General features: G+C 38.0%; 1 protein-coding gene across 5 annotated transcripts in view; it reads right to left on the bottom strand.

Annotated features, from left to right (window-relative positions):
- The window catches only part of DOCK4 (dedicator of cytokinesis 4), a 234,356-nt gene that overhangs the window by 151,470 nt on the left and 63,032 nt on the right, over nucleotides 1–19,854 (bottom strand). For all 5 annotated transcript variants that reach the window (XM_015854108.1, XM_015854118.2, XM_015854089.2 and 2 more), the window contains exons 2-5: nucleotides 6,285–6,368; nucleotides 5,489–5,529; nucleotides 2,658–2,713; nucleotides 706–802 (exon numbers count right to left, since the gene is read on the bottom strand). In XM_015854108.1, coding sequence (XP_015709594.1) covers nucleotides 706–802; nucleotides 2,658–2,713; nucleotides 5,489–5,529; nucleotides 6,285–6,368 — 278 coding nt within the window. The remainder of the gene's footprint in view (nucleotides 1–705; nucleotides 803–2,657; nucleotides 2,714–5,488; nucleotides 5,530–6,284; nucleotides 6,369–19,854) is intronic.

Raw genomic sequence — 19,854 nt, 5'->3', positions numbered from 1 at the left:
TTAGCTCATTACTGTTAGTCAAGAATGACTTCTGTCTTCCCTTGTCAGAGAGTACTCAACAGCTGGCATCCTTTCAACTCTCTGTCATATACAAGAGACCCTGGTCAAGTAAAATGGACATGCCTTGGTACTCCTGAATGCGTAGATGTAAGACAATGAGTATGAATCAAATCAACTGGCTTACAGACTTTCTGTAACTGAAAATTTAATGTTGTTTATACAACACTTTGCCTGAAAATACAGTTCTTTTTTATATTTTGTATGTTTATTAATAATGTTTTCTAAGTTGTTTTCTTTTTCTTCTTCTCTTTGCATATACATATTCCAGTCACTCAACCATTAAGAAGATCATTTTCTCTCGATTAACATACTAACTGCTATTAGAATCTATAGGTATGATAATACTAGTCGATAAGTCCAACATCTCATTTCCACATTTAATTATTGTTTAAGTTATATTAAAATAAGAATTGTAGATTCTTTGCCTTATTTATTGGGTCAGGGTGAGCAGTAAACCACAAAAGATGAGTTTAAAAAATAGAAAAGCAATCATCAAATAAATCCAACAGGAAAAGAGATTCACAAATTGTCCACTACCTCTAATTATCTTTTTCCTTTCTTTCACGCAGGAGAAGCTATATTTTAACAACATATCTGGTCTTTTGAGCTGGTATTCAATCAAAGCAACTTATTCAAAGTACTTGCCACATAGAGTTGTTTCCACATCGTTCCCCAGTCTCTTAAAGTTGTTGTCATCTCTGTAATAACAGAATCTTCTGTTGGAATAACCATTTCAAATTGTCTGAAACATGCAGAGGAACACATGGTATTACATAAGCATTACAAATCACAGTACAGCTACTAACATAAAGAGTTCCTCCTGCCAACAGCAACGTCAATTAAATTACAAGAGAGTTCCTTCAACTCACAAGACTTTTTATTTATACATTTTCTTTAATCCTCATGGAAAGTACTGGTCCTAGAGAAGCCAAGGCAAGCATTTTACCATGAGATAAGCACATCAAACACTACTTTTATGTCAAAGTAATTCCCATGGTTTTCAAAGGATTTCAAAATGATCTTGCCACTTTAGCTTAGACAGCAAATCAGCGATTGCTGCCACACTTTTTAAACACATCTGTTTATAGAAATAAGACAGAGAATGTCATTTTTTCACCTGAACATGTATATTAAACTTGAAAATAAAATTGGTACAGTTTGAGTGAGTTCCTGACTCTTCAGTGCTCAAATAAAAAAACCTAAGTTGGCTTGATCAAGACTAAAGTCTAAATCACGCCATCATTGCTATCACTTTGTTTTTACTCAGTACAATTTAAAAGTCTGCACACATGCCCAAATTACCTTTCTCATGATATAATTTCTCTTTCACCAAGTTAACATAAGTATGTGTGAGCCCCCAGCCCTGTACACCTGAACAAGAAACACTGACTACAGAAGAAAATACAGACAAATAAGACTGACCTCCCTGCAAATGTTATCATGGTGTCTGTTAAGAAAAAAAGATTATTCTATGCTTAAGCTTTGTTGACAGTTTACAGCAATTTTATTTCACTGAACCTTCAGTTTAATCTACAGTCACTTTCAAAGGAGAAATGATCCTAGGGTATAATAAACCATGGGTACACTGAACTCTATAGCAAACAATTCTTTTTAGCACCTTTGCAATTCTCATTTTCACATGTGTGAATGAGACTTTCAAATATTTATTTAAATATATAAAACAGTTTTCAAGGTTCATTTTTGCCAGTAAGTAAACACTGACGTACACACTCATCCAAGCATCCAAAAGTCACCCACACCTGTTTTTTAGGCATCCATCTAATTTGATAATAAATGCTTTTATTTAAAGAGGTCTTAAACCATTACGTAAATGTGAACACTCCCAAATTACATAAAACTTTGGAAAAGACCATGTTAACATCACTGCCAAGTGTGATTTTTTAAAAGTGATACTTTCAAAGTATTACATTTCCAAAAAAAAATCACTCTATTTTACTCAGAACATTTTAGTTTCAAAAAACTTTGTACTAATTTTAATCAATTGTTCCTTTTTCTTTTTTTCTTTTTTTAACTCTTCTAAAGATGAAATGAGATCAGTCATGATTAAGAATAGAGATTTGCTTTTCATCATCTGAAGGAAGGCAGTAAGGGTAAGAACATCTCTATTCTTTTACAATTTTGGTGAAAACTTTTGCCACTGACTTGATACTTAATCTTATCATTTGTTTCTGTAAAATGTCAGCTGTCTGCCATGGTACAGCTGATGTCCTTAAAGAAAACAACTACTAATGTTAAACAAATGCTGCTGTGCAGAATAATTTCTAATTACTGCAATAACTTTTGTTCTAAACCAAACTTAACAACAGGCACTGAAGATGTGATTGTTTTCTCTTTACTCTAGACAACACAGACTGATAATCCCAGCTGTACTGCATGTTCTTCAAGCATACAACACACTGATTTTATTACCGTGCAGAAGCACCATGTTAGCTAAGGACAGCCATTTCAAGTATTCCAGCCAAAAGCTTAAGATGAAATATTATAATGAAATCACCACTCCTTACCAGATTCACCAATGATCTTTGGTGTAAGTAAATTACCATGTATAATTATCTGAATCCCAAAATTTCACCTACCCTTTGTTCTTAACGCATGCATTTTTCAAGTGGATGTAGTTGGATGGAAAGATACCCTGAAAAACAGAATAGGTTAGGTAAAAACAACCAAAAATTTCCCTTTAGTGAGTTTGGAGAATAATCTTGAAGCACCATTTAATGTGCAAATACATGCTGAATTAGAAGTCCTCCAAATAATTACCAACAAGCATACACAAAAAAGAACTCAATATACACTCAGTACAGATCTAAAGAAAAGAAAAATGCCTTTAGTAGAGTTTTAGTCTTCCAATATTTAAGAAAATTAGAAGATAAACTTTTAAAGCTTTTTTTAGATTGCTTGACAGCTCATTTATCCTAAATAACTTATTAATATTCCCTCTGAGAAATTTGTTACCGATAGGATCTTAACAAGATCTCTTCAGTACAGATTTGCAAAATAAATGAAGTTAATGAATTTCAAAAAAAATAAATAAAAATAAATTAATAAATACAACTTTATTTGGGAGTTACTGTGCCATGCAGAGAACCTGAAAGGTGCAGTAGCTGCACACCCAAGATCCTCAGCCTCAGTGTTCAGACAGGAGTGGTACCTTACTAGTTAGCTAAGTGTTCTCCACTGTTCTTTTGCAGGGATAAGTGTCACAGCACCTACACCAAGCTAACCTTCATTAATCATAATGGGAAACAAAATTAAGCAATTCAGCTTCTATATTCTGGCTTAGAACATAATATACTACTGCTAGCTACATAATGCAGCAAAGGAAAATATAACCATGCCCTTCCTTATAACAAGTCCCACTACATACAGCTTTCCACTGTGAATGTGCCCTATTTTCTTATAACACAAACCACTACTAGACCATTGAAAAAAAGGCATCTACTGTGTAATATCAGCTGTCCTTGAGAATGCTCCTTCCCCTGTGTAGTGTGAAGTAGTTCAGGAGAGCATCTCCCAAGGACAGTTAAACGTGTAGCTTTGGCATTTGTAACAATGTGCCAGAAATCAGGATGGTGCATACACAGGGATACTGCAGACCAGCTGCCACAGATAATTTCTCTGAGCATCCAAGCTGATGGATTAACAACGGGAGAGTCTTCACAGAGCAATACCAATAACAAGCTGACTTACAAGGTGCTCTTATTTTACTTTTGGAGAGGCTCTCTTCAAAACTCCAGTTCAGAAAACGGTTTGCCTTCCTTTTTTTCTATGAATGTGGAAATCATCTATCTCATTTCCTCACACATCAAGTCATGTTTAGAAAACCTATTCATAACTTCTATCAACACATTTGACAGACCACAAAGAAACTGTGACAGCAAACATGTGGTGAGAACTGCAACAAAAGACACAGAAGATGTGATAAATACCAACTGCTCGTGTCTTATAAATCAAATCGTAATATTTATCAATGAGGTCAAGGTAGTAAACATCAGGTTAGACACTGCTTAGATTTATTTCTCACACTGACCTTCCACTTAAAGCAAAGCAAATTTATGTGAGCAGAGACTGAAAGCTTAAGGATAAGGAACTGGTGACTTGTATGAGAGGATCTCCTAGAAACTTCTGAAATTTATATATTATATGCCCTAGTTTGCAGCTGAAGAGGCTTGGAAATGAAGAAAAAAGAAAAAAAAAAAAAAAAGAAATAGGAGATAAGCTGACAGTGTGCTGAAGGAAAAGAAGTCTTGAAATGGTTTCCCGTATGAAAAACTAACACTTTATACTGACTGTCAACAGGAAAGTAAGTAAACAGAAAAGACGGTTAAGACAGGAAAATCTAAGACACTAGGAGATGAACAAATGCTGAAGAAAGCAAGTGTATGACTATCATACTATTTCACGTCTGAATGCAACAAAAACCAAACAGTGAAGTCTATCAGCTACACTCCCATGGAAATCAAAGACTACACAACAAGGAAAAAAAAACCAAAATGCATTATACATGGAAACAGACAATTTTTTTTTTCAACTGATACTCCACATACAGCTCCAATGGCTGTTGTGAACTAATATATGCCATCAAGAAAATAGGCATAGTCTAATTAATTAACTTTTCTAACATTATTTACAGTTTCCAATCTTGGTAGTCTTTTCCCAGTTCTGGGCTCCTCAGTACAAAAAAGACAGGGATCTCTTGGAAAGAGTCCAGTGGAGGGCCACAAAAATGGTGAAGGGCCTGGAGCACCTCTCCTATGAAGAAAGGCAAAGTGAACCGAGTCTGTTTAGCCTTGAGAAAAAAAGACTGAGGGGGGACCTGATCCAGGTCTATAAATATCTGAGGTGTGGGAGGCAAATTGGTGACACCAGACTCTTTTCAGCAGTGTGTGGAGACAGGACAAGGGGAAACAGCCAGAAACTGGAGCATAGTTCTGCACGAATGTGCGCAAGAACTTCTTTACGGTGAAGGTGACGGAGCACTGGAACAGGCTGCCCAGGAGGGTTGTGGAGTCTCCTTCTCTGGAGATATTCAAGACCCGCCTGGACGCCTACCTGTGTGACGTGGTGTAGGGAACCTGCTTTGGCAGGGGGGTTGGGCTCAATGATCTCTGGAGGTCCCTTCCAACCCCTACAGTTCTGTGATTCTGTGATTTAACTTAGCTTCTAAAAATCAGATTAAAATAAAAATTTGTCTGAGCCTTGGATTTGTAAAGTCATCCAAATGCACAAGAGCCTTTGAGAAGTGTAATCATTGTCGAAATCTAATTCATGCAATATCAAAAATACACTTAACACTAAGCTCCAGATTTATTTTAAGGGTAAATATCATCTACTTACATGGAGACTATAAACTTTCAAAAGAAGTAAATACACATTATTGCCAAAGTGCAAAACCGTAATTGATCTTTACCTTAACATTTGGGTTTTTTAAGGCAAATCCTCTGTACCATCCTGTGAAGAAAGAACATTTTTGTTTTTCAAATTATTCAAGTCATTTCCATATGTAAAACAGATTCCATTTTTCCTTTTGGACAGATACAACTATGCAGTGATGTCAGACTGCACTCATCTAGAGTACTTTCCACATAATGAGAGGCAATTTGTTTAAACCAGCACATATTTAGATGACTTAATTCACAGTAATTTTCAGGAATTATTATTTTACCCTATATCCCTGACTGTTTCTGGTAATGCAACCCAGATATATTTTGCACTAGACAGAAAGTCTAATGCAAAAGAGGAAATAGATTCATACTCATATACTAAACATTTACAAATCATTTTTGGACTTCATAATCCAAATGTATTGACTGCATTACTATACAAGATTCATAGCATACCCAGTTCAAACTGACAGATCCTATGCCTTTCATAGGAACATTTCTTACAAGATTAAAAGTATATCACTCCAAAATTAAAAATTAAAAATAAATAAATAAATAAACAACAAAGGCACACCTATTGAATGAATGAATAAAAAATCCTTTGGAAAAGATCTTAAAGATCATCAAGTCCAATCGCAACCTAACCTTACTGCCCTAACTCTTAACAACCCACCACTAAACCATGGCCCTGAGCACCACATTCTTTTTATATTGATGACTTCAAAAATTTGTTCAGTTAAGAAAATGAATGAGTAGAAGTGGTGTTTTAATCAACACTATAGGATCCTTTGTTACCAGTGGATGTCCAGCCAGTGAACTCACCATCGCACTTCTCCAGTATCTGAACCGTGTCTCCAATCTCCAGGGAGAGGCCATGTGGAACTGTTCCTCGAAAACCAGCTATTACTGAAAAAGACAGAAAGTTTTGATTATTTGCATGTTTAAAATATAAAGCAGGATTCCTTGTTAATAAAATTCATATACTAGCAGGAAAAGTTAAGAACAGAAGGAGTTGAAGAAAGAGTCAGAGTTTAAGCCGCTGTTGTGAACAGAATATTTAAAACACAGGACTCATATAAAAGAAAGAAACAGACCCACTATGCATGAATGGAAAGCTTGTACTGGAGAAGGCTGTCAGCTAGTCTGTTACTCTTAACTACCCTCAAGGACAGAAACTGTTTTATTCCAAATGTTCCCGCTACCAGATAGCTGACCTCAGACGTCTGCAAGCAGGGAGTGCCAATATTTTGGTTGCCATCTGTACCACCAGCATGTCTCAAAAGGCAAGACTTATTTCTCAGTAGTTTAATGGGTGTTGTAGATCCAACACTCCATATAATAATCCCAGTTGAGGAAACATTCAGGGACTGCAGAACAGCAAAACATGCTAAAGCGGGTTGCTTTTAAGAACCCACTGGCATGCAATGCTCTGCACACAGCCTTGCTGGCCAGAAAAGATGAGCGTGCATGGGCATGACCTTGGGCTGGAGAAACAAAGCACCCACCAGAGCAGTGATTTTTCCAAATACTTAAAGGAATCCAGATTTAAGTCTTACACTGTAAGCACTAAAAAAGAACCTCTTTTTTTCATCTCAGAACCAACACATAATACCTCAAAACTGCCCAGAAAACTCCTTCCCTCAATTGCTAAAAATTGATTGACATGCCAGATGTCAATTCAGCCATTCAACCCAACGTTTATTACAGCTGAAATTCTGAGTTAAAAAGCTGCCTCACTCAGGCCAAGACACTAAGCAACAGTGATTTTGATTCTCTGAACTGCAATATCACTTATAAGTTTAATTTTGAACTTGACTAGGAAAATGGCTTTCTAACTATCAAAAGGGTGTGATGCAGCAAACCACTTGGTGACCTGACAGAAGTCTTGCTGCTGTCCACTATCTACAAACACCGACAGGAAAACACAAATCTCACAGTGATACGAAAAACAACTCAGGGCTATAAAAACAAATCTTTGCATGTAAAAGCGAAAAAGGAAGCCTGTCGGTGCAGCTGTGCTAAGTAAGCAACTACTCTTACACCAAAGGAAATGCAACATTTGAAGCCACAAAAATCCTTTTAGCCTCTGGTCTTCTGGCTGGAATCTCCCCCACCACAGGCAGTGACCGCACTCAGGCTCAACACAGAGGCAGCCTCCTGCCCATGTCACACTGCTCCTAAAGCAGCAGCAGCAGCAGTTTGTTGTCAGAGACCACAGAAATCTAAAATTCCTTTGTGAATCCTTGCCAGAAAGCTCAAGCTTTTCAGACTGAGACAATGGGATATGTTCTATAACACAGGATGGCACGTTACAAAACATGCAGCAGTTCAAAACAAAAATGCTTCATTTGGATGGTATGACAATTTTGACAGCCTGTGTGAAATTTGTTTCATTAATAACTGTAAGTAATGGCAACCGGACAAATTTCCCACTGCACAGGTGGAAATAAAAGCTACTAAAAACCAACATTATCTCCCCTCAAGCTCTATGAGGCATCACTTTTTCTTAATTTAATACCACAGAAATAAATTACTTCAGCTGTAAAATCAGCAGGAAGTTTTAAAAGTCCTTCACATGCTGTGATAGATTTAAGAGCATAAATCTTGTCCTCGGGTGTACACACAAGTTTTACTTGACTTTGCTGAAACGGCGCACATGCCTGTTTCCTACGATGTTTCAGTTCTCTGAATCGCTGTCAGTGCTTGGCAGTATGTAAGGTTAAACACTCCACGCAAATTTTGAAGACAAATTACTTCCTTCACTTCTAAAACAAAGTACATTTTTGTCAAATACTCTCCAGCATTTGTCAGACATTACTGAATCACCCTTGCCCACTACCCAGTCTTTATTCACCCCTTTGGAAAAGCCCTGTGAGACTACGCGCTTGGTCAGCACCAAAAAGTCTGATATGTGAGCAGAACTTGCAGCAACAAGACTTCCTTTTTCCAAGGCATTTGCAATGAATGATCTACATTCAGTTTAGTGCTACCCATACTCTCCAAAAAAACAAAAACAGAGTACCCAAAGATATGCACACTGAAATAAAAAGCGCTGCCCTGAGTCACAGAATCAAAGAACTGTTGGAGTTGGATCTCTGGAGATCATTGGATCCAACTAAAGCAGGTTCTGTACAGTAGGTTGCACAGGAAAGCATCCAGGTAGGTTCTGTAGGTTCTCTAGAGAAGGAGACTTAGCAGCCCCCCTGGGCAGCCTGTGCCAGTGCTCTGTTTTCCTCACAGTAAAGAAGTTCTTCCTCATATTCAGACAGAACTCCCTGGGTCCCATATTGTGCCTCTTGTTCACACTCAGGGAACCACTAAAAAAAGCCTGGCCTCATCCATTTCACATTAGCTCTCTAGATATACTGGCATAATACCTGTAATGAAATAAAAATCTTACAGATCAAGACTGGAATATCTTAACTCAGTGATGGGCAACGTAGGATATGCAAACAGACAGGAAAATTATGATGCCGCCTGTTTATTCAGTGTCCTTCCCCATAAGAAACAGGAGGGTGCAGAGAAAGAAATAATGCAGGACAGCCATCTACACAAGCAATCCTAGTGATCTCCACCACATTGTTGGTGCCACTTGTCAGATGGTGGGGCAAACAGTGAAAAGTGCAGCTCCACTCAGTCAGAAAGATTCCACAGAAAAAAACAGGGATTGGCTTCTCTTCAGCTAAAATAATTATATATAATGCCTTAAAGTGTCAACAGGCAAAGCAAATATTAAGAAGGTAATTTTATTCCTGTTACAACACAAAGAAATTATCCAGGTATCCCCCACCCCAATCAAGTACATATTTTTTTAGGTTTTTTTTAATAGTTGCAAGAAAGCATATTCCCACTGAAAATATTTATCTGAGAATTAAGAACTAAAAATTTCCCAATTAATTCTTAGACAAAAATCTAAAAGTGGAAACAGCTTACTAAATATGAATAGATTTGTCTTAAAAAGCTGATTATCAATAAGACATCTACGAATTCCCCCATGGCACTGGAATGCCTGGAGCCATTCCAGTCAGCTTTCCAGTTTCTAAGAAGCAAAAGTGAATTACAAAGTTTGCTTTAATAGCTCCCATATATGCAGCAAATGAAATGAAGAATTTGCAGACCTAGCGTGCAAACAAAATCTTTGTCTTATAGTTGTTAGATGTCTTATTTTTAAATTTTGTGAAAGAATGACAGTAATTTTCCCCTTAAGAGTCAATATCTCTTGTCACACTGTTATGATCCAGCTTTGCTTTGACATCTAGTTTTTATTACTCAGTTACTAGATCAGATACAGATTTTTTTTTATTTTTTTTTTTTTCTCCTTCTCTTTTTGAAAAGAGATTTTTTAAAAAGCCCTTCCAGGACAAAGAAAAAAAAAAAAGATTGAAATCTGACATACGGTAGAAAATAGCCAGAACTCATTTTAGAACACGTATGGAAGACAAAATTAGATCTTGAAATATCCACTAGAAGGATAGCCTGCAGAGTACCAGGACAAAGAAAGAAAGAAAGACACGAGGGCATCACCTGCACCACGAAGGCAGCATATTCACCACAGGTTTCTGGCAGGAGTCTAACAGAGGTCAGGCTCAAAACAGACAGATTTGTCTCAAGCAACGCCACTCAAGCAAATGAGAAGTGTGCGGTGGAGCAGCAGAGAATGCAAAGTAAGGCTCAGGAACCCACAGATGAATTACTGTGCATAGAGCAAGCAACTCAGCACAGAAAAGATTCCTTGGCTAACTTTCTATTAATCGTGTCCAGAGCTGAGACCAAGACAGGAGGCGGATATCCATGCCTTGTAGCTGTGGTATCTATATACATTTAGAATACCAGAAGGATAATAACCAAGCTGTGGAAAGAGGTGGCTTCAGTCCTCTCAGAGAGGGTTCAGCAGCTCAGTTGGGACCCAGGGCTATTAGCAAAGCTGCAATATGACTTTGATGTGACAAACTTCTTGCTCTTTCCTCCAACGGACACACCATTCCACAGTGAGAATCTATGGATCAGAAGCACGTGCACCCAAATGCATTAATGTCATCATAGGACCAGAAGGTCTTATAATTTGCATTTCAAGCACAGGAACAGCAATCGATGTTCCCTTCAGTGACCTCTCAGCCATCAGAGAAGGAGGAAATGTTTAACTCAAGAATAAAACTTAGTGGGAGGATGTGTTCTCTGCCAACAACGCAACACCCAACTTGGCACTGTTAAATATATTCTGGCTGCCAAAGGCTACTCAGAATGGGAAAACAAGATAACAACACAGGACACCAAAACCCAGTTCACTTAAGTGGTGAAATTATAGAGTGATCTATAATGACATACAACATTAAAGCAGCTCCAGGGTCAACATTCATATGGTATTGCAGGTACATTGAAACTCAAATTATGAAAGAACTCATTTACTTGTGAGCATGGAGAGGGAGTTGGTCATCTCATAGTGGTCCTTGCTTTGGGATTAAGTTACTTCTCTGTGATTAACTGCTCAAAATAATCAAAAATGCCAATATTTCCTCAATATCCTTCTCCATAAAGAACACAACAGAAAGTCAGTTCAGTCAGGAATGTGATTAGAGATATTACAAGATGTTCTTTTGAGGAGCTTCACTTTTTCACTATAAGGACATGTGTGAGCAACTGGGAAGAGGTTTCTAACCCTTACGTACACACCAGAGCACTGCTCCAATTAGGAAAAAAAGGAAGAATCTGATGGTGTTCATATTCAAATTCTCAAAGAAATTTTGTCTTTCCTTTCTGTCATTATCTAAATTACTGCCTATCTATGCTCCCTGTTGGGCAGCTTTGCACATGCAGGTCCCCAGCCTACGAACAGATCAATCCAAGGCCAAGATCTTTATGCTTAAAAACAGTTCTTTTGTGTAGGAACCTTCTGTTGTCCTGCAACCTGTATAGCATTGCTGCTCTGACATACAGAGCTCAGCAGCAGGAAGGAAGGCACAGGCATGCTGCAGCTTCTGAGTGCAGCCACGCAGGCACAGCCCAAACTTAATGGCACCGGGACAGCAGGGGGGACATCCCAGCAACCACCAGGCTGGACACATGGAGCACAGCTGTACACTGGGACATCAGGTGACACAAATGAGACCTTCAACTGAAGAAAGTGGGGGGAAGCGGAAAGGGATAGAAAAACACAAGTTGCTTTAATAATTACTTGGCCACACTGTGCATGCTTGATGGGGGAATAAAAGCCAGACTCCAGATCAATGTCCTAAACGTGATGTCCCAGCTATTAGAATGCATACAAACCTCACAGAAACATAAAAAGCGCACTGCAAAATAAATGATGTGGAAGGTGGGAGCACAGTGTCAGAGGAACTGGTTGTGACAGGGAGCAAGATGTGATGACAGAAAAGGGATCGATTGGCTGGTAGCAGGGCTGGGCAGCCCATTTCAAAGCTTTGCTCGAGGATGCATTCTTAAAATGTTTATGCCTGAAATGACTGGAGACCTGCATATAAGAACTAATGAGGCAAACACTGTTGTTTCTTTCCTCCTAACAGATGGCCAGGAGCTATTATTGATTCCAGATATTATCTGTTATAATTGAAATCAGGTCCCCTCTGTGGCAAATGTAATTTTTAAGCTTTTTATACTAGACTTTAAATGCCATTCTTTCACCAAATTCAGAGTTTCAGGTAAGGTATCTCAAGGGGGTTATTTTCTATTTAAAAAAAAAAAAAAATAGAAAAAAAAATCAGAAAAGCTGTACGGAATTATACTGGGGAGCTTTAAGCCTTAAAAAGACACTGGGAGTTCATTTTAGATAACTTACTGCTGTCTATTTCGACTATGACTAAAAGTTAAGCTTTTTTCAGTGAATGTGTGTAACCAGGCTTTGAATGCGCTGCAATGGTCATACCCACAAATTCCCCTGACAGTGAGCTTTCCAACTTAAACATGCTTCAGGAAAACAAACAAACCAACGACAGAACACGACAAAATATCTTCCTTTTATTTTACACCTGCCACTTAAGATTTCATTTCACAACACTCTGTTCTTATAGGAAAGTTTGAACAAGTATTCTCCAGTCACCCTCTCTGCACCTTTCTCCAAAGCATTCCTTAGCGGTTCCTATTCCAAGATGAAGTATTTTCTCCTCAAAAGAAGCTGAAATATCTCTTTAGATTTCAAAACAGGCAGAATTTTTACAGACATTAACACACACAGGAGTACAGCCTTGCTAATGCAGAATGTACAAGGCCATCACAGGCGCTCATTGTTGCCTACATATGAATTGATCTGGATGGAGTGCCACAGAAGCACGGCTACATGCTCATGCTTCTAATACAGGGGTTAATTCAGGCATCTGTTCAGTAATGCATTCTTCTGCCTACAGACACCCTAGGAGGCTTGCTGTTAACCAAAAACAAGCTAATAAAGACAGTGACAGAAAAGCAGAGGGAAAGGGAGGGGGATTAAAAAAAAAAAAAAGATAAATCAATCTAATCTCTTCTCAATAAAGACAATATATACAGTGTTAGCCATAGTAACAGAAGTTATCCTTAAATATCCTGCAGGACACTGAGGACAAGGACCCTCAGATTTATTCTGAAATGGAAGGATGTGAGCTCTCTCCCCTCCCTATACATCAGAACTAGAAGGACCAAACACACAGCTCAGAGGATGACAGCCCAGGACTCCTGAGCCACATGTGAACATTTCAAGTGCAGCACTGACCCATTCTTAAAGAGACAGTTGTGTGGCATATTTCTAATAGCTATTTATACAAATACTTCAAGGCACTTCAAAAATCATCAAAAATGTTTGTATCAATGTCCAAGCTTTGAAAATGTAAGAAGAATCACCAACCTTTCCATATGTTTATTCTTTGCTTGTCCAAAATACAAATACAAACCATCCCAAATGCCTGAAATGCGCAAAGAACAGAGAGCTGCAGTAGAAAGCACTCCACCCTGTTCTGGTCTCATCGTCTGAATTCAGCAAGGTAATCACTTTCAAATCCCTGATGACTAAGCTTCCAAAAACCACAGGACTGTTCTAACACAGATAAACAGTTTAGTGTGCCTGTCTGAACCTTTGTCAAGCTCTTCTCATTCTGCTGCTCAGCTTCAGGAAGAACTTCATAGCCTGTTCGTTAACAGATCTCCCAATATTTGCAAAACCCTTCACATTCCACCTCCTTTGGGTACCCTAGTAATCAAACACTGTACATTGGAAAGAGTGTTAGAAGAAACAACTGATGGCTTCCTGGTGCATCAGCTGCCATTAAGAATGGTTACACATCTAAACACAGCAGGGATAATTCAGGATGTACCACTGGGTCTCTATCCTTGCAGGTATGAGATTTCAATAATCGTTTTTCTTCTCCAGTCAGAGAGTTAAGCATTTCTTTAAATACTGCCTCTCACTACATCTACAAATTGCTCAAAGCAATTTCATGACTTGCATTAGTTCTGGAAAAGGTCTTTTAAAAGTAAAAAGAAAATAAAAGTAGCAGTAGTTGTAGAAGAAAATAAAAGGTTTTACACATCTAGAAAACATAGCTAGTGTACATTTAATAGATGACAGTAATCCTGAATAGATGATGCAGCCCCTCACTATCAATTTGTTGTAGAGTTTCTTTCACTTCAGTGGAGGAATTTCAATACAAAAGCTGTCTGAAGCATCACAGTAGAAGGCGAGGTAAACTCAGTACCATCAAGTATAGATTTCATGCTTTCAATCATTGTAATAAAGCAGCTAAGCTACACACCAGCTGGACTCACAATTCAATAATGCAGAGCTATGGATGCTGTACTGATAAACCAAGGCTGCCATCATGAACAAGAAGCACCATTTTCCTTCATTACTCAGAAACATCAACAACTTAAAAATCCAGGTGATACAAAGGAGAACGTGTAGGAAAAGTAGATTATGTTAAGATGACATCATCCATGAGGACAAAATTCTACAGGTAAAAAGTATAGTACTATGACTTTTATCGTGACTAAGTATTTCTGAAGTACTAGGTCTTTCAAGTGACTGTCTTTACACTTTGTTAAGTAATTGCCTTAACTTTTAATAGCATGGCCAGGCAGAAGAGTTACTGCAACTTTAACTCAAAAAAAAAAGTCTTTGGGTTTTGTCCAGAGCTTCTGGGGAACTGAGATTTCTGATTAAAATCAAACTAGTGACCCAATTTATTCATTTATTTTTATTTTTTTAATCTTCCTGCCAGCGTCAGATACAGAGAAGATGGGAGAATGATGTATGACAGCATAAGCCCAAGTGCATTTGAGGACATGTCATCACAGGAAACAGGTTTCAGTGCCTCGTTAAAGCAATGATGGTGCTCAGAAAAGCCTCTCAAAATTTAAATTCATAAGATTTAAAGTTGCACGTGATTTTCAGTTCAGATCCATGGTGATATTTCTTGCATATCCAAAAAAAAGACAGCAGAAATGGAATGGAGAAACTGGATGTCTCACATAATTAGAGACACAGGAAATATTTTCCATAAAGCTTCTCTCTCTCTGTTTTCAAATAACACTAATACATGTTTATTTCAATAAACACACTGAATTGCTGAGAGCATCCTTACAGTTTTATGCTGATTTAATGCAAGAGCACTGAGTCAAAGTCTAATGATTACGCATTTCCCTCCCCATTCTCCTCTTCCCCTGAAAGAGCGCTGTATCCCAACATGCTACGTGAATTTGGTGTCTGTAATTTCACAGCCTTTAATAAACTGCATGTACTGCCATATGAACACAAGCTCAGAAGAGCTGTAGTCTTGTGAACCACAAAGAAAAACAAGATCACTGAGCAAGCTGCAACATCACTCCTCAACTTTCTGAACCTCCCAAGGGGAGCACAGTTCAGTATCAGTACAGCAGCCAAGAAACCTTACGTTTTGGGTACAGAAGAACCTGGCAAATTAGATCGTTTTCCCCTTAAAATCTCACTGTTTTCTCCTATTCAAATAATAAGTAACACTCAAGGAGGCCAAAAAAAGCAAAGCTTGAGGTTTCTTCACTAAAAAGAAAAAGAGACAGACCATCCATCTTCTGCAGTAAAGTTTATTTTACAACAGACAGGTCCATTAAATGAAATGATAGATGACATACTGGTCTGCTTTCTTTTATTTCCTTCATAAGAGTGGGGTTTAACTCCGTACTTGACCTACCATCAGTGAAAAAAAACAAAAATAAAATCAATGTTTCATGTAATTTTTAACACCAATACTTCTCAGTTCTGGTATCATTACACTGGCTGTGAGCTTTCGTCTCTTAGTAATCTGTATTTCCCTGACATTCAAACATTTCATTATACATTTATTGTAAATAATGCCATTCTATCAGTAAGAATTCTTTTAGCTTTGGCTTTCACCTATTTTTATTGTACTGTCTGACATTTCATAACTCAAGGATTTATTCTGCCTCCATAAGCTACGAATCTTAACCATTTCGCTACTTAGGATGCATATCTATTAAATGACAAATGTCACAGGAATCAGAATATGGACCTAATCAGAAGCTGTCGTATCATTAATAATGAAACAAACAAACAACAACAACAACAGGAAAAAAAAAATCATGCAACTGTTTAATTTATTTAGCCTTAAAAATAAACCATAACTGTGAGCTGGTGTAGCCTGTCATACAGGTCAGCCAATTATCCACAGACATGAAATAATCTCTTGATAGGTTGTACAGCTTGCCAGGAGTGGAATTAAGTGCAACTAAGGAAAAAGATGATTACAAATCACTTACAAGTACTCTGGTGCATGGTTACTGGTTGTTTCTTCTTTTAAGCTTAAATGAAGCAGAACTTTCTTGATCTCATGCAATTAAGAGATGTTTCAAATATACTGGAAATACTATCATGACTGTTGAAGCAAAACTTTCTCCTCTGCAAATCCTCAGAGACTGCTGAACTGAAGTTTAAACAGCCCACTCTGGATTTAAGCCGGTTTATTAGGTTTAATGGTCGGAAACAGCCATTTCCCTTTTCAGCCTGATTTCGATAGTTGAGCCAGCAGAACTCCATGCAGTTAGCCATGCTGAGTTTCATCACTAATCCATAATCTCCATGAAGTTAAAACTTGTGGATATTTAATGTAATCCCACAAGTATCTTAACGTGTATGCCCAAAAAGAAATGTAACAAATGCTCACATTTACTACCCTTATAATCAAAGCTCTGGAAATGAATTCTACTTGGATGTATCCTTTTTCACGGTATCTCTGCAGTCTTATGGTGTGCTTTCAGAAGGATCCTCTTGAAAAATGACATCCTTCCTGGGCTACTGATGCTTGCTTAGGAGCTGTACCTACTATTCCAAACTCAGGAGTGAGGAGAATTTAAATTCAGTTGGCTAAGGTGTTGGAAGGGACCTCCACAGATCACTGAGTCTAACCCCTCTGCCAAAGGAGGTTCCCTACACCAGGTGATGAAGATTGCTGAGCAGGGATTGATGGTCTGTTTGATGTGATGGTTGGGAAGGAAGTTGTCAGAGGAAGAAACAGCTCTCTTCAGATGTTTATATTACTATTCATTCCTGCATCTGAGCATTTATCTTTTTTATGTACAAATGAAGATAATCCTTTTGTTTTTCAACACTGTTTAATATATCAGAAGGGTCACTAAAGATAATAACTATTCTAATAGCTCTCTCATTAACCCTTCCCCCCAAGATGGCCTAGCACACGTAGGGAACATCATGGGTCTAAGAAGGCACAGAAAACAGATAAATATTTCTCAGAGATCAGTACTGATAAATTCTCATTATCATTCCATACCATCAAATACTTCCTAAAGTAAATGAGTCCAGGTCTTGAGAGGCAGCTAGGTGATGCCTGGCAAACTGGACACAGTACACTTTGTTCTTTTATTATTAGTAAGGAGTTTTCCCATCTTTCTCCAGATGAACAAATCTGCATTACTGTTTTCTGAAGCTGTTTAAAAGCAACACAAGTAGTGAAGGCTCTATTTGATGTACAAAACAAATTAGCAGCCACAGGTAAAAATACTTATGCCAGCCCAGCACCAGCCAGCAGGTTGCTAACAACGCTGAGAGAGACAAACTCAAAACAGATTCTAAATCAATTGATCAATCCATTGTCCACCACTTTGAGACACATCAGGCACTTGCTTTATACCAAGCCAAGGCCCAAAACTCAAACACTGGTTTGGCAGATGCCAGACTTCAACCGAAAGGGGCACAGGTGATGTAGATAATGAAGAGAAATGAAAGCTAAGCAAAGTCAGCATTGCAGAGCAAAGCAAAGCCTCCTGAAATCCCCCAGAGGGACAGCAAACACAGGATTACCAAGTCCCATAATTCATCAAGAGGGCCATCACTTAACATGCACAGACAGCTGATATAACTATTACACTAATTTAAAATCACTCATTTTTTGAAAGATTGATTTTCTTTCCTACAGTTAATAGCCTCCTGGGGATCCAGGCAGAATAACAGAGGCCCCATGGAACTGGAGGTAAGGAGAAGAAAAAATTGCACTTTCCTCCCATACTTAAAAGAAACTTCTGAATTGAGAACATGGAACTCAAGCTGAAATCAGATTCTAGGAATAAGTAAAACACTGTAAAGCAATTGAGAACTTTCCAAGTGATAAACCACAGTGATCATACATTTGGTTGTTATGCATGTGGTTAAATAAACTATTTGGTCAGGTAATGGAGTGCAAACTTTTTCATTGCACAAACTGCTCTGTTGTTTGACTGTGTACATTAATTCAGGAACTAATTGGCAGGAGTAAATCACCCAGACCTTACTACTGTCAGTTATAGAATCCAGAACAAGACTTCATATGCGACTGTGTCTTAAAATATCTTATCTGTGACCTGTAGTTAAAGCATACAATTGTACTGCTCACAGAAGAACTAAGGACAGATTGTTGCAAGTTTCACAGGGAATTCTTTATGTTTTCCACTCTACTATAAACACTTTAACATCTCAGAAAACACACTTATTCCCTAAACAAATGATGAAAGAAACCTTTACCATAAGCAGATATCCATTTTTTCTAACCTTTGTCTAGAAGGTGCTGTATGGGGCATGTCCAACCTGTCCAGGTCATTAGGAGATGTGTGTCCCCAGAAGGTTCCACACTGTACCTGTTCTACATCATTATCTGCAAATCATTTCCTAGTACATCATAGCAAGGGGTATGTTTATAATCCCTAACTACACCACATTTATACAGTGCCACAGGAATAAAGCAGTTCTGCCCAAGGGTAATGTCAATGCACAAGGAATTTACCAGGCAAGAAAGGTGAAAAGAACAGAGCTCCTGCCACTCTAACCTAAGAAAAAATTACCTCCCATGTTAACTATAGAAGTATGAGAAAGATATATCAGGCAATCAACACAGAGATTTTACCTGGATGAAGAGGACTGCCTCTACTCCACATCTACCCCTTGTCTACCCCAAGAATCAGTGCTTTGGAGGCTGTAGATGTCAATATGATAAAGACAAGCAAACAAAAAGCCTTTAACTAAGATACAAGCAAAACTCTGCTTAATCAGGGTCAACTTGCAGCAAGTAGCAATTGAAAATCTATGCGTTATATATTCAAAGCTTACAAAGCTCCAAAGTTTACAGAAAACTAACTCAGAAGTTCTGCCACAGCAAACCCACAGTGAGCCCACAACCAGCCACCCTGCAAAATTCAGTTCTCCATTTTTGGAATAAGCAGAAGAACCAGAACAAATTCTTGTTAAAGAAAGACAGCAAAGGACATGGGAGGCACGCATCATCTTCGTGAACTGAGCCTGGAAGAGAGAACTGTCTGACAAGATACCAGTGGGCATACAAACCACAAAGGATAAAGGAAAACAAACGTGTATTTCCTATTTCTCATAACATAATACCTTAAATCCATGAATGGTCCAGCAGCACGTTTGGTTCATTTCAAGTAATATTTTCGCACAGGTACAATCAAGCTGCAGAGCATAATCATCAAGGTCAACAAGAAAAGGAGTTTAAGAAGGGGTTACCAGTACAGGACTTGAGTACAATAGTCCTAATGCAACCTTTGGTTTTGGAAGCCTCTTACAAGTATGGTTAAATCTGCATTTCCTTTCTTTCTCATGCTTTTTCCCGCTATAAAATTAACAGACAGATGTCTGCAGCTTGATGCACCTTGATGCCTGTATATGCTATTCTGTAGTAGCAATCTTCTGGTGTCAAATTCAGACTAAGTAGCAGCATATGGATGTTGAAAGTTAGTAAATTAGATAATTAGTAGACTGTTAAGATGTTTTTGAAATTGAGAGAAACAAGCAAAAGAATTGATGAGATGAATCATGTGGCAATTCTATTATGAGTTCTCTTTTATAACAGAATGTTTCCCAAACCACTGAAAAGAATCAGTTGCTAAGAGCCAAACCAAATGCTGAATCTGA

The sequence above is a fragment of the Coturnix japonica genome, chromosome 1 (genome assembly GCF_001577835.2).
Source record: "Coturnix japonica isolate 7356 chromosome 1, Coturnix japonica 2.1, whole genome shotgun sequence".
NCBI classification, from domain to species: Eukaryota; Metazoa; Chordata; class Aves; order Galliformes; family Phasianidae; genus Coturnix; species Coturnix japonica.
The sequence above is the reverse complement of the archived record's forward strand: the minus strand, read 5'-3'. Positions and strand labels throughout refer to the sequence as shown.